The 15,938-nt window shown below is 43.0% G+C and overlaps 1 protein-coding gene across 2 annotated transcripts in view; it reads right to left on the reverse strand.

Annotated features, from left to right (window-relative positions):
• Positions 1–14,205: 14,205 nt before the first annotated feature.
• Positions 14,206–15,938, reverse strand: part of ZMYND12 (zinc finger MYND-type containing 12) — a 34,377-nt gene continuing 32,644 nt past the window's right edge. For both annotated transcript variants that reach the window (XM_090269238.1, XM_090269237.1), the window contains exons 7-8: positions 15,221–15,366; positions 14,206–14,550 (exon numbers count right to left, since the gene is read on the reverse strand). In XM_090269238.1, coding sequence (XP_090125364.1) covers positions 14,422–14,550; positions 15,221–15,366 — 275 coding nt within the window. In that variant the 3' untranslated portion in view covers positions 14,206–14,421. The remainder of the gene's footprint in view (positions 14,551–15,220; positions 15,367–15,938) is intronic.

The following is a 15,938-nucleotide window of genomic DNA, read 5'->3' on the forward strand; positions in this document are numbered from 1 at the left end:
AATCACCATTTTGACCATATTTCTCTGACACTCAGGATATGGTGTTCTAGGGAGCTTCCTCATTAGCATTTTCAATGAAGCACTTTGTCGAAAGTAAAATTGAACGTTCTTCAACTTCGCTGGTTGGCAGATATCCTTCTCTGTAACTGGGGCATTCTGCAGACCGCTCTGCCACTCCGAATTCACAAACCCTGCTTCAGCTAATGCAACCCCAGCAGCCTCTTGCACCTTTGCTGCCTTTGGCCTCAGCTGGAAATGCACTTCAATGAGCTAGTGGCCACACACTTTATTTCGTAAGCGTGCACTAGAACCAAACACTATGGACTTTCTTTTCAATGGACAATTTTCCCTTGTCACCCAGAAGCCATTGGTTTATATCATGGAAAGCTACTGGAAGATAATCATTTTGCCCCTCCTCTGCTGAAGCTTTGTGTACTGCTTAGCTGTAGGAGGTTTTCTTGTATGAGTTGGTATTGCGGGCCTGTTGGGTAGATACAGCGATTGGAAACACACTCCAATCCCCTTGACATTCTAGACTTATCCAGATTCCAGAGACCTGTCCTTACCTGCTTTTCCAGACTGGAGAGACTCAAGTATCAGGACTTACTCATTGCACACTGGCGGGGGGAGAGGGTTAGATAATGTAGACATGACACCAAGTGCTTTTCATTTCAACTCTTTAAGCAGTAGATGATGATCCTTCCCTTCCATGGAAAGGGAGTTTTCCACTTCTGCTATACAAAGTATGACTGAAAATGAGCAAGGCTACCTTATTTTAACCAAATACACCAAATCACACTCAAGAGTTACCATAATCAGGGTTATTTCCTTGGGAGACCATAATCTTGAGCTGTGATGTCACATGTGCCAAGATCACATAGAATTCCTGTTTGGAGTTATCTTTGAAATGATACAAGGAAAGAGGGCTTACAACCTTATAGTCAGGTCTTGTTTTTTACACCACCGCTCCCCAGAAGTAATCCCAAGCTCCATCACCCATTCGATTTATCAGACTTATCTTCTAATGCTCTTTAGCTATTAAAAAAAAATCATTTGTTGAAAAATAAATCTACCCTTAAAGGACAAAGACTTAACAACATCGAGAAAGCTTATAAGGAAACAGTTTTCAAGGATGGTTCTAGAAATGTTCTGAGTAAGGTCAGCTTCACTAGACTAAACATACATCTTCCCAAGGTGGCTATTTTGAAGGCAACAACATCCATTTGGGTGTATAAACTGTATGTATTCTGCTATAAATGTAAAATGTGTATAAGGTCAGAAAATTTCATTTTTTCAAACACATTTAAATAGAAATTGGCTCTTAAATAGTGTGGCTAAAATCAGACCTCACCATGTAATGGTTGTACAATTGGAAAATGTTCAGCACAGTGTAATGGAGATGCCACACAGTCCAGGATAGGGTGCATGCCCCTAAACTAACTTGAGTAATGTGTCCCATAGAGTTGAAAATGGTAATACTTCATCTTTATATAGGGTAAGACATGTATCTTACCACTCAGGGTGGGATTAGAAAGATAGTTCTAGGTCTGTCCTCTGGACTTGGCCAGGTGGTTTCTGTGTCAACATCAAAGCCAGGTGATGGCCTTCTGGAAGCTGCATTCACTCATTCTCACTGCTTAGTGTAATCCCAGCCTCCCCACTTTATCTAAAAGCATGCTACTGGGCCCCATCCTGAACAGAGTAGCTAGAGAGTGCATCCAGATTTGTCAAAGGGGGCTCATTTTCCAGCTGCTAGTGACATCTGTAGTCATTGGCATCATCACTTGGAACCTAGCCCTGTCTGGAAGCAGAGAAAGCTGCATCACAGCTGGACCATAACCCCCCTCCAGGATTTTCTACACTGGCTGTGAACTCTGAGCCCCAGTCAGGTGGCTGGGCCACACTTGTCACGGCTGCCCACAAGGCCTGTTGGAAGAAATGTGGGCACAGAGCCAGATCCTGGTTCTGGCTCTCTCCTTAAACAGTTGATTGAACTTATATAATCAGGTGGTCTCTGTGCCTCCATTTTTCAATTCTCCAAGTAGGGAAGATGCCTATTCTGTTTACCTCTTGGGGATACTTTGAGGCTGGAGTTCATTAATGAGACTGCATTATGTGGGAGATGGTGGAAGAATACCGCCCACATCGGTTTTATAACAGTTGCTCATCACCCCTCCTCTGAGGGAGTTAAGAAAGAAAGAGGCCATGAATTCTGAGCATTAGCGCACTAAACAGTGGTAGGGGCCCTAAAAAGGGATGCGGTTTCTCAGAGGCTTTACAACGTGAAAGGAATAAGGCTCGCAGTGCATTCAAGCAGCCTTTGGGTGTTACCGTGTATAACCTGAAACTCTTGACTCTTGTATAACAACTTACTGTCTGTCTTCTGTAACATAAATTGCAATGTCTGTGTACGGTCTTCCCGTTATCTAGTAGTAGCATCTTGAAACTGGTCAAAACTTGAATGCCAATAGCTCAGTCATTCAGAATATATATGATTCTGCATTGGGAACAATGTCTTTATGCTATCTGTCTGGTTGATGATGGGTATGGGGTTGCCAGAATGTGGATTTAAGTGGATAAGATACTAGTGTCACAATTACAGGCTCATTGCTTCCAGCTAAGAGGACAGTCCATGACAGTTGGGCTTGGGGTGAAGTGGGAAAGGAAGGAGAAAGGACTGGGATAGTTTTATGGCATTCCAGTGAGAGGAATAAGAAATTGGGATCATTTGGAATTCTAGTGGGAAGGAGGAAGAAATGGCTCTTCTGTGGGTTTTAATGAAAGAATCATGAAAATGTATTGATAAGAGGTAGGGTTTATTGAAGTTATTCTGTATAAATAGGAGACATGGTTTCTCATCCACCTCTGTTGAAATGGGAGAGACATGCCTCATCTCTTTAAGGCCTGATAAATGCTAATCTTGAGAACACTCAATGTAAGTCAGGGGGAGACTGAAGCAGGTAACTGGTGCTTTCAAGATCATCCAAGTAATATCTGACCCTCCTGGAAGTGAATGGACCAGAATGACCTGTGTGGGGAAGCCTAGAGCCAGGGCTCTCTGAGGTGGGTTTATGGTCATTTCAGAGAGTGAATCCAAAGTCAGTAAAACAGGACACTTCAGCTTATCCCTTTCTTTTGTGCCTGGGGGTGAGGCTTCTATTTGCTGTCAGTCTATGCAAATGTTTTGTGGAGAGCCCTGACAACAGTCATCCTTGTCACTGTCCTTGCAGTTAGTGTTCTTAGATCTGCTGCTGTAGCCTAATAGAAAACCTGGTGCTGTTTTTGACTGCCTCTGAGACTCAAGATGAGACTATGGCTGTTAAATGTTTTTAACTGAAAAATCATCCATCTCAGGAATATACTGTTTTAATCCTTTCTTAAAATTATATTATACTTCCTTTCCGGGTCTATGGTTGCAGCTCTCCCTTTTAAAACTCATACTGCAGAATACAAAAACATCCCTTCAAGCCTTTGAATCTCCTTCTCCAGGTGTGGTTCCCGCGCCAAAATGAGGCACTATCCTGGGCCTGGTGCTGGCACCCCAACCCAGTTCAGTAGTCTTGCTCTGACATTTCCTGTTCACTGAGGCTCCAAGGCAACTCTAAGAAAGTCACCTATCGAACCAGATTTGAGGCCACAGGAATAATAGCATTCTGGAGACCAGTGCAGTCCCCGTTTTAGAGATGAGGGGTCTGAATCCCAGAAGCCAAGGTCACTTAGCTAGTCAGCTGCAAGGCTGGACCCAGGCGGTCTGCCTCCTCATCCAATTCAGCATACTTCAGAGGTGTCTATTTTTCCATGGCACCTAGCACTTGCTGCCATCCTGGACCTTTCCTCTGCCCATTCCCCTTCTGCTCTGGATTAAAACAGCTTCAAGCATTTCAAGTCTGTGTTGATGTGCCAGCTGTGGAGGATTCAGCTCTGGGATGGCGTTTAGGTGAGAGTCCAAAGGTACATATGAGATTTCCATGGTGCAAGCTGGCTCATGGCCTGTGCCCTCCTTAGGCCACCTAAAACCATTTAGCCCCATTTCAATCCATCAGTGATGGTATGTGAAGGAAAAGGCCCCTGCACAGCTGACTGAAGGCTTCCTTGGCCTCTGTTTGACTCATGTTCCCTCACTGTGAAATGTTTTGGGTTTGTGGAGACCTCTGTGGGCCTCTGCAGAGGCCAAGGGCTCAAAGGTCCCAAACTTCTCCCATCAGGCATACCTGAGAGGGAATCTTGACTGATACACATGTTCTAGTTACAATCAGCCACAGTTAAAAGTTTTCTCCCACTTCCAGTTTCACAACGCATCCCCCTTGCAGCCCCTAGTAGGTACAGAATCTTCCTTGTCGTAGCCCAGATATCAGCTGGGGACCTCTTTCCCCTCAAGATCCAGACAAGTCTGGTAACTGGGCCTTTGGATCTCTGTGATTTCTAAGGGACTTATATTTGGGCAGTCACTGCTGAGTCCAGACTTCTGCTACCTCATTTTAAGCAACAGTGGTGTGTCATCAGTATGCTGCATCAGCTAAGACACAAAGCTCGGCTCCTTCCCCATTTCCACACACACAAAATTCAGATGAGTCAATGTGTGTATGTGCACACGTGCCTGTGTGTTTCAATGATGTGGGGGGAAGTGGAAGGTGTTCCAGCAATGCAGACATGGCACCCCCATTCATAAGATGCTCTCATAACACACTACAGAGGAACTCCCTCGCCTTCTATCCCACATGCTACCTGTCTCCTGTGGGATAAACCAAATCCATTTATGTTCTCATGTATAGCCATATAGCCATTCCTTTTCTTAATTTGATTCCTGCCAACACCCTTTCCTTGATGATTTCACCTATCATGGGTGGCTTATTTAAGGCATTTTCCTGAACAGACGCCTCCCTTCTCGAAGGGAACTTGAGTGCCTCTCTTAAAGTGATACATTTTTCATTCCCACCACACTAGCCAGTCATCACAACAACTGTATTCACTACTAGCTGTCAGAATCGTCACACTTCATAGAAAGCAACATGGACTCATGTAAATGGTGCCAGTTTGAGCTAGACAACCCCAGTTCAAATCCTGACTCATTAACTTACAGCTTCTGTGACCTAGGGAAAGTCACTTAATCTTGCTAAATTTTTGTTTCATCACCTATAAATGTGGCACACACAATCGTGGATGTAAAGCGCTTTAACCATATGCCTGGCTTTCAGCAGGTTCCTTTCCTCTGGCTTCCTCCACTGTCAGTTATCAAACAGCTCCTGCCTGTGGATCATGGCTCAATGCCAAGGGATAAAAGCAGGCAGACAGCGGCTTTACAGCTGGAAAAAAGAGATGCTGCGGAGGGCGGAGAGGGTTGGCGGCTGCTCAAGCATGCTGTGGTTTAGACTTAACGATTGGAGGGTCCCATCCATCCTTGAAATTCTATGATGCTATAGTGTAAGATATAGGGAGTGTACTTGGCATAGAAAAGTCCTGGAGGAATAACTGCCTCCAACAACTGGGAGGCTGGAAAGCTGATGAGCAGCCTGACCTTGGGTGATTTAGCACCTGGTTTCTTTGGCTCTTCCTGTATTAGGTTTGCTGGCTTTGCATCAAATGCAAGGAGGAGGTGCCAGGGCCTTGAATCAAATCTGTCAAACAGAGGGTGAAGGAAGTGCAGAAGGCTGGGGGTCTGCTCAGGCAGCTCTGATAGTCCAACAGCACCATCTGGACTTGGCAGGGATGACAGCCCTGAGAGCAGAGGGAACTAGCCAATAAAGCAGCTAAAATTCTGCTGAGTGGGACTCCCAGAAGCTCTTATTTAGAAAGAACTCTGATCTCTGAGAAGGGAAGAGCTGGGGCTTTTAATTACTCTGCAGAACTAATACAGGTCTTGGTGAAGGCAGGACTAGGCAGGTAGCTGGTTTGTTTAATCCCACCTGGAGGTGCCCAGAATACCAGTGGTGGGCTGGAGCTGGCTTGTACAGCCCAAGAGAACAGGCTGTTAAATTTTCAGGAATTTTATGAGCTGGTTGTTAAACACAGCGATCATTAAAAACTATCAATAAATTATAAAAACCTATAATTAAATACACTATATTAAAGACATAGGTTAAATACTCAAAATTCATCAGTTTCTAATTATTTTAGTACATCTTACTATCTACACTCTTGAGGTGATTGACATCTATTATATTTCTATCGTGAAAATACTCTATAATGGTGTGCTATGTGCATCCCTTCCCAAATCCACCGTTCAGCAACATCACATTGGTAGCCTGACATCAGCCATGTTGGCAGTATTTACCCCACAGAGAAGGGGAAATATTGCATATCAAGTTTTCCCCCCCTGGAGAGCTGGTTGTTAAACATTTATCTGCACACCACAGCCACTGGGTGACTGAGAAAGAAATTGATACAGATAAGTATTGAAACATCTTAGTTCTAGGCAGGTAGCATGTGCGATGTATTTCTCAGAGGCAACTGCCCTAGCATAATGCACAAACCTGACTTGAAGTAAAAGAGCACTGGAAAACACTCCTTCTCTGGTTGTTTTGTCTTGCTGGTGTTTTTCACACGTGAGACATCTGTTTAGTTTGCTCCTAAATTTATGGAGTGATTTCTGAGGTTCTGTCTCACCTGTGCACTGTACCTCAACTAAGTTCTCTCCTGAAAGTGAATTTTACTTTTTCCTGCCTAACTGGCAAACTAAAAATGTGCTGTAAAAATCATATTTTAACTAGGCACCAAAAGAGCTCATTTCCAAGTGATTTATACAGCAATAACAATGTTAACTTCTTCAACAGAGAAGAAATCATTTATAAATCATTGTTTTGCTGTTTTTGCTTTTTATTAAAATTATTACTATGGAACGGAATGCTTTGTTTGCCTTTGTCCCCAAAATTCTGTGTCTTTTGGTTGTTCTTTTAAAGTAAGAACCACATGCTGAATCCACATTTTATTATATTCATATCATAAAATGAAGAAAAAAGCTTCATAGAAACTTCTTATTCACTCACACACCAGCTGCATTCTGAAAAACCATAATTTTCCTTTCAAACACAGAGTGCCTTCTGAATTGTAATATTGCCAACTTGCAACTGTCAAGATGATGGAGAAAAATACTAATGCAGATGGTATGAGCTTGTCATGGGCCTGCTCAGCATGCTCTCCTGGACTGACATGTGAGTTAAGATTCAAATAGCAAATGAGAGCTGAAAGCCATTAAAAATGGCTGCAAGGTGCAGTGAGGGCCTCAGGGGACTGAAAGAATCTGTGTTCCCACCCGAAGAACTCTGGCAGATTGGGCTGAGCCAGGACTTGTGTTTGCAGGACATTTCAAAAGGCTTCCTGGGAAAAACAACGATGAGACCTTTAGGAACTAACTCTGGTCAGCACAGGTCTGGGACTCTGGAACTAAGGCTGTTCTTTAACTTGGGAGGGTAGAGAGCCCAAGCTGAGTTAACAGAGTCCTGGGGATAATGTTTGTTGCAACCCAGAATGATTTGGGGGTGTGCTATTATGTCCTACCATTTCACCCAAACACCAGGGGTATGTGACCTATACTCCTATTTTATTTTATATGAAAATCTTCGAACTGGACAAAAGTAGAGAGAATAGTTTAGTAAGTTCCCCAGATTTTAAAACTACCAGAAACTTCTATTTTTAAATCATGTATTTCTTTTTCTTAAGCATTTTAAAGCAAAACTCACATGCTGTGTCTTTTCTCCCCTGCATACTCCAGCGTGTGTCTCTCTCTCTTTTTTTTATCAGTACAGAAGTCTTTTATTATTTTTTTCATACTTCTCCTGCCATGAATTCATAGGGAATGGGTTCCAGCAGCTCAGGCTCCTTTCCATTAGTTCTCACAAAGTGTGCTTATCTGGGTGGAGCAGGCTGATGCTTCAGTTGAAGCCAAGTACCTTTCTCTTTGGCTTCCTTCTTTTTCTGATCATTTTCCTTCACATGTTTTAGAAGCTATCTCAACTCTGGGTGCTTAATATGCTCAATACATACATTAATTCTCTTGGCAAGAATCTTGCCCTTAACTTGCTTGTTTACAACTATGCCCACTGCATGCTGGGTGACATTGTAGACTCTTCCAGTTTTGCCATGGGAACATTCGTGGGGCATTCCTTTTTGAACAGTGCCCATTCCCTTGCTGTCTACAATATCACCTTTCTTGTAGACTCACATGTATGTAGCCAAAGGAACAACTTCATTGTTTTCTAAAAGGCCTAGAGAACATACAGCAGGTACGTGTCCTCTTTCCCTCTGTGTGAGTCATTTTGGCAAATTACTGAAAGATGGCGGTTCCGGTCGAAAAGCACATCTCTTTTTTTAAAGAGGACATTTCTTTAAGCTTTTAACCACAGGTAACAAAATGGACAGTAATGCCTCAATGCCATCTAACTACCAGTCCATATTCAAATTCCCCCAGTTGCCTCTGGAGAGCCACATCGTAGACCAATGTGTGTGGCTGTGCAGGAGGTGTTTTGAGGGGTTGGTGATTGTTTCCCCACCATCCTGACTGGGGCTTTGGCAGAAATCAGGCTGCAGACACCTTCCCAACGTGCTGGATCCTGGAATTTCCTCCCCTTAAGGAACAAGCCTATGAAACGTCCCCATCTGTTTTCCAACGTCCCACGATCTCTGAGACTTGTGCAGCCCCGCCTGGCTGTCACACGGGTCCCCACGTCACCGCTCTCCCTGCAGCTGTGTCTTTCACTGCAGGGATTTCCTAGACCAGGGAACAGGCTTCTCCCAAGAATTCCCGTCCACCCACCAGCCCCAAAGCCCCAACCTACCGCACCCTCAGTGAATCACAGCTCTTCCGATCTCCCACAGGGCCTTGGCTTCTTCATTTCTAAGAAAACTGGATGAATTTCTCCCAGGGAAGTCAGAGAACATGTGAGCAGCAGCACTCTGTGCCTCTCTTTTACCTAAAGAGACGAGGCAACTGAGTGCACTGCTTGCTCAGGGATTTGCTTTTGCTTTAAAGTACATGATTAAGACAATTGGGAAAATCTGAATAAGGTCTGTATTTTATTATCTGATAGCATCATATCGATGTTAATTTCCTGATTTTGATGATTATATTTATGAGAATATGTAAGAGGGTTTCCTTGTTTTTAGAAAATACATATTACATATTGAGGGACAAAGGGGCAAAATGTCTGCAACTTACTTTCAAGTGATACATATTAATAGGCACTCATGGAGAGAAAATGGTAAAGCAAATGTTAACATTTGGGGAATCCGGGTGAAAGGCATGTGGGAATTCTTTGTGTGAATAGTCTGAATAAGTCTGAAATTATGCCAGCCTCCTCTGCTGGGTTCAGCTCTTCTCCATTAGACATTCAGTTTCAAGGTATTTCCTTAGGCTCTTCTCTTGCCCAGGTGAGCTTCTGCATTTCCATGGTATTAATTGCCATCCACATGATACTCTCAAGTTAATCTTTCAAACCGGAGCTTCTTTTCTTAAAGTCAGATTGCATGTCCAGTCGCCTACCTTTTCATCTCTTCTCAAATGTCTCATAAATATCGCAAACTCTCCATGCCCCAATCTCAATTCGCATTCTTATCTTTCCCACAAGCTCGATCTCCTTCCAGGGCCTCCTCGCCTGAGTGCATGATACTAACAGCTTGCTCAAACCAGGAAAAGGAAGGATTCCAGTAGGCATTTTTGGCTGCTACCATTCTCATCCCCTACCTCCCATTTTGTTTCTTGTGGAGAAACTTTACTTTCAAACTATTTTATTCATTTATTTATTTATTATTTTAAGTATATTTTATTATGTTGTTACAGTAGTCCCAATTTTATTCCCTTTGCTCCCTTCTGCCCAGTACTCCCCTTCCCCCAGCAATACCACCCCACTTACTTCATGTCCATGGGTCATGCATATAAGTTCTTTGGCTTCACCCTTTCCTATATTATTCTTAACTTCCTCCTGTCTATTTTGTGCCAACTAATTATGCTTCTTAATCCCTGCACCATTTCCCCATTTCTCCCCCTTCCCCCTCCCAGCTGATAAACTTCCAAATGATCCCTATACCTATGATTTTGTTCCTATTCTGGTTTGCTTAGTTAGATTTTGTTTTTACTTTTCAGATTCAGTTGTTGATAGTTGTGAGTTTGTTGTCATTTGACTTTCAAACTATTAATGATAATTTTTTATTGAAAAATTGTTTTCTTTGCTCATTAACATGTTCTGGATGATCTGTAATCTTACATAGGTTTTCAAGCAAGCAAGATTTCTAATGTAGCACCTTAGTTTTATATTCTGGTCTCAACAGTAAACTTACTTATATGATTTTAAAATCTGCTACTGTTTAAGTATTTATTAACTATTGAAACTATATGTATGCATACATATAAAATAAAATATTTATCTCCATCACATTATCAATTTTGGTGAATATCAGGAAAGACATACTTTTTCTATCAAACAAAATGATGACATGATTTGTCATTTAAGTGATGCTTCATTGTCTTTCTTGAAGCATTTACTTTACCAAATATTTCTTTTGTGTGACCTGTTGTTCTTGAGGGATGTCGTTCTTCATGGAGCCATTATGAATACAGAGACACCTCACCCTCTACACTATAATGGAATCTACTGTTGGTAGAGCAGTTTGGTTCTAACCTTGGTCATCTGAGACTTATTGCACAGCACAGGTCCATAGCTATGCAATGATAATATGTTATATAGTGGGAATGTAGAACAATCACTCAAAATGAATTTTTGCTGAATACAGGTTCATTGTAGGAACTACTAAAGGATTTATTAGTAATGTAAGCCCAAATAGAAGGTATAAAAGCAAGAAAGAATATAACTACCTTATAAAATAATAATTATGGCTTGTGTGTTTAAGATATATTTGAAATAAATAACAGTAGTAATATATAAGTTAGGGGAAAGAAAATTGAGTTAAGAAGTTTTAAATACCTTGTATGTCCAGAATGAGAGTAAGCATTCTGAATAATTTCAGACTTTGATAACTTAGAAGTGATTATTTGAATTCCTGTCCTAAACACTAAAATAATAGAAACACAATATATTGTATAAGTTACAAATTAGCAGAAGGGGGAGAAAATGGAATGAGAAAAAATATATAACCAATCTAAAAGAAAGGGGAAAATAGAACATGCAGGACAAATAGGACTTCCGGCAAAGATGGAGGTGTAGACAAACACGCTGCGTTTCCCTCCACAATTAAGAAGGAATACAACTACCTCAAAACTAGAAACAACCAGAAGTTCCAGAAAATCAAACTGCATGAAAGTCCAGCAAACAAAGATATAAAGAAGAAATACTCATCCAGACAGGTAGGAGGGGCAGAGCCGGGGCAGAGAGGATGCGGTGTGGTGGTGGCAGCAGCAGTGGCAGCAGCGGCGGCAACAGCAGGCTGGCAGAGAGCACAGTCACACACTTTAAAAAGTCAGAAGGGACACCTGGGGACCGTTCCCAGCTCCTCACCAGACCTCGAAGCTCACGGTCCCAGCACGGGGGAAAATCAAGCCTCATTGCTTCTGACTGTGCAGACCAGTGGGGGTTGGAGCGGAGGCAGAAACTGCTGGTCTCAGCAGAGTCTGCTTGTTTAAAGGACCCCCATGGTCCTAGAACGTCCGCAGACTCACCCATTCTAGGAACGACGGCCAGGGCAACAGCTAGAGGGGTGTCAGTCAGGTGCAGAAGTGGGAGAGGTGCCTGGAAAAGGGGCAAATGCTGGGCAGGTGGCATTGTTCCCTCTCAGACCCCTCCCCCACATACAGTGCCACAACGTGGTGAAACAGGTCACCCTGTACTGACGAATCCCTAAGGCTCTGCCCCTTACAATGAAAAGGGAGCAACAGCTCTACCTGGGATGCAGAGGCAAACAAACACAGGAGCCTGTCAGAATGAGGAGACAGAGAAGTATGGCCCCAAAGGGGACACGGATCAAGGTTCCAGTGGGAGAACTAAGCGATGAGTAGATAGTCAACCTAACAGATGAGGAGATACACAACCTAACAGAAGCAGAATTCAAAACACTGGTGATAAAGATGCTCACAGGCTTGACAGATATGCTTGAGTATGGCAAATGCATAAGGGAAAAAGTGAAGGCTATGCTAAGTGAAACAAAGGAAAATCCACACAAAATCAATGGTGAAGGGAAGGAAACCGGGGTCAAATCAATGACTTGGAACATAAGGAAGAAAAAAACAGTCAACCAGGGCAGAATGAGGAAGCAAGAATTGAAAAAAAGAGGAAAATTTCTCAAATTTTGTGAAGGAGATGAACATACAGGTCTGGGAAGCACGTAAGGTCCCATGCAAGCTGGACCCAGAGGGCCCCACACCAAGATGCATCATGATTGAGATGCCAAAGGTGAAAGACAAAGAGAGAGTCCTGAGGGCAGCAAGAGAGAGGCAGAGTTGCCTAGATTGGGTGCCTATAGGACTATCAGCTGATTTCTCAGAGGACACTTTGCAGGCAGGAAGGGACTGGCAAGCAGTATTCAATGTGATGAAAAGCAACCTGCAACCAAGACCACTCTATCCAGCAAAGCTGTCGTTTGGAATGGAAGGGCAGATGAAGTGCTTTCCAGACAAGGTAAAGCTAAAGGAGTTCATCATCACCAAGCCATTATTATATGAAATGTCAAAGAGACTTACTCAAGAAAAAGAAGATCAAAACTATGAACACAAAAAATGACAACAAACTCACAACTATCAACAACTGAATCTGAAAAGTAAAAACAAAATCCAATTAAGCAAACCAGAATAGGAACAGAATCATAGGTATGGGGATCATTTGGAGGGTTATCAGCTGGGAGGGGGGAGAGGGAGAAATGGAGAAATTGTGCAGGGATTAAGAAATATAATCAGTTGGTACAGAATAGACCAGGGGAAGTTAAGATTAATATAGGAAAGGGTGAAGCCAAAGAACTTATATGCATGACCCATGGACATGAACTAAGGGGGGTGGTATTGCTGGAGGGAAGGGGGTTACTGGGCAGAGGGGAGCAAAGGGGAAAAAATTGGAACTACTGTAACAACATAATCAATAAAATATACTTTTAAAAAAAGAAGAAGAAGGAGGAGGAAAGGGTTGTGTTCCTAAAGAGATGAACGAACAACTACAAGATGAGCAGTGGAGAGTGAGAACGCAATTGAAAGCTGAAAGCTGGAGTGAGAGATGGCTGGTAGGAAAGTCAGGCCCTGGGACTTCATACGCAGCTTAGGGAAGCATAGGAATGCCCAAAGTTATGGAAGGGGTTCCAAGCAGATTTTACCTAGCCCTGAAGGTGTAGAGTGGTCTATCTGACCTACTTTCATTATGTATCTGAGTGAATTAATTTACAGTGAGGAACATAAAACTCTGCAACACGTCCTTGACTTGCATATCCTCTTCCTGAGTGCAAATCTACTCAGGTGTGCTCATGGGCAGGCTGTTTGGCAAGTCTGGAGCTAAAATTAAGAAAAGATATGCTAAGTGACCAGGGTCATCCAGGGGACAAGCTGATACAGCCATGGCCACATCTAAACCATTTTACAATAATAATGAATGAGGTTATGGGGGGAATCAAGGTCACAAAGCTATTGAGAGGGGTGGGATTTGAACCCAGGCACATTTGACTCCAAGGCCTGCACCCTGTCCTCTACATCATATGGGGCCTTTCAGAGTGCTTCTCTCGTACAGTATAGATGGCTCACATCAGCTTCAAATCATTGTCTAGGAAGCGAAAGACACTAAACTGGAATGGTATCTCAGCCAATCTGTACTGGGGCTCCTTGCAAGGCCCAGGGCCTTCTCTGGCAAAGACCTATAATTTCTGTCTGCATTTTGCTACTTGTTTTCAATATATCTCATTTCCTTTTTGTCCCTCTATTTTTCCTTCACCACCTTCTTTGGCATTAAGTGGACCTTTTCTAGTGTATTTTAATTCCCTTGTTAATTTTTAACTATTTTTAGAGTAATTTTCTTAGTGATTGCTCTAGGAATTATAATGGATATTTTAACCACAAACTACCTCAGATTAATGCTAATTTAATTCCAGTAGAACAGGGAAACTTTGCTCCAATATAGCTTATTCCCTAACAATTTTTGGGGGGTAAAGGTCTATGAAACACACATCACTGGGAGACTTCTGGGAAATATAATAAACTATTTGTAGTTTAAACACAAATTCCATATTAGTGCGCTGACAGCACATTACTCAAAGTTGTACAAAGTCATAATAAACCAAGTGCAAAAGTCATGATAAACAGGTTTTACTGATTCGTATGCCTGAAGCTCTATATCTCCTCACACACGCTGTGCTATAATAAAAATACACTTTGTGTGAAGTCCCAGGGGAAGAGGGTAGAACTTCAGCAATTCATAGTATGATACCACATAGCAGTTGTGTAAAGCAGGAATATGTTAGATATTCAACAGTCCCATGAATAGACCATGATGCGGAACCCATGGGTCACTGAGTAATGGGCTGAACTTCATCAGCTGAGATATGACTTAGTAATTCTTGAATGGTGTTTTGTTCATGGACACTGAGCTGTTGTTCCTTAGCTAGATCGAAGGCTCTCCTGGCATATTCTTGTGCCTGAAACAGAATTGCCATGAGAAAAGGGAGTTGTCACACGTAAGCATTACACTGGGAAGCCCCACCCTATGCTCAACCCCAGAAACGTGGGAAAGGACCCATCAGCTTCTCACACCAGCCACTGAGCTCTTGTTGGAAACTTGTGAGCACACTGGATCCTTACAGCTAGTACATGTGTGCTGGGTGGGGCGAGGGGGCACCAGAAAAAGCCACCTGGCTTAACAAAATAAGTACACTTCCTTAGCAAAGTGAGATCCTTGTAGGATCTTCATTAGGGCCTTTTGAACCAACATTGGGAGGCAGAGACATATAGGTGCCACAAGTAAACTGCACCCTGGGGGGACTCACTAACTGAGTGTAGTTAAAGCTACTACTCCTTTTTATGCAAGGACTCCCCAGAGCCCACCTGCCCTGCAGGCTTCCTGGCACTGCCCCAGCCTCCGTTTACCATGCAACCCTGAGAAGGCTCTCGTAAGGAAAGAAGACAATCCAGTTTCCATTATGCAGGCTGGAGTCAACCAGTGAAACATGTCATGAGCATGTGAACTTCTCTGGAGTAAGGGTTCACTCTTAAGGCAAAAGCTAATGCAATTGGGCAGTACACAGCTGCCTTCAACTAGAGGAACTTCTTCCTCCATTTTAGACATGCTGCTTTTCTAGGGAAACTTGCCTTTGAAGAATTCATCATCAGGTAGTAAAGCATGACCAGGATTTTCAGAACAAAGACAGTTTTTTGGGGAGCTTTGCTAGATGTAGTCTCACGAATGTTTAAGATTGAAGTCAGGATCCGAATGGCTTCTGCTTCCTGGGCTTCATCTGCAATGGAAGGGAAGGAAAGAAGAAACAGGTCTGAGGGGGCAGCTAAGTCTACCCTCACGGATAAGCACTGTGCTGTGAGGGCACCCGGCCTCCTGAAGCCCCCTCCCAGGGACGTTTGGGGAGGCAGCAGAGACCACAGCATGTTCACCCTGAGGACTGCTGCCACAGGCAGAGCTGGAAGCGCAGTTTCAGGCAGCTCCCCAGCTTTGTCTAGCATGTCATTATCAGAGTAATCTAAAAAAAAAGCTCGGTCCCAATGTTGCTAAGGTTTCTCTCTCTGAGTCCTGAATTAGATCTCTCAGGGGGATTGTCACAGTGGGACTCCTTGGGCCCAACTCCTGTATAGCAGGAGGGGGAAGCGGGATTTCTTGCAGCTGCAGCATCTTAATTCTTTTTCCCCCAATCCAGAGATGCTTAAGGAATAGCCTTTCTGCTTTCCCTGGGCAGGCTATTTACAGTTTCCCCCAGCAGGTTTTGGTTCTACTTTAGTTACCATTTATTGACTTACTATGAGTTATTATGGGCCAGATACTTAAAAGCAATTTTTAGGTATAGCAAGTCCTGAATAA

The sequence above is a fragment of the Furipterus horrens genome, unplaced genomic scaffold, assembly GCF_987537825.1.
Source record: "Furipterus horrens unplaced genomic scaffold, mFurHor1.1.pri manual_scaffold_3, whole genome shotgun sequence".
In the NCBI taxonomy this organism is placed as follows: Eukaryota; Metazoa; Chordata; class Mammalia; order Chiroptera; family Furipteridae; genus Furipterus; species Furipterus horrens.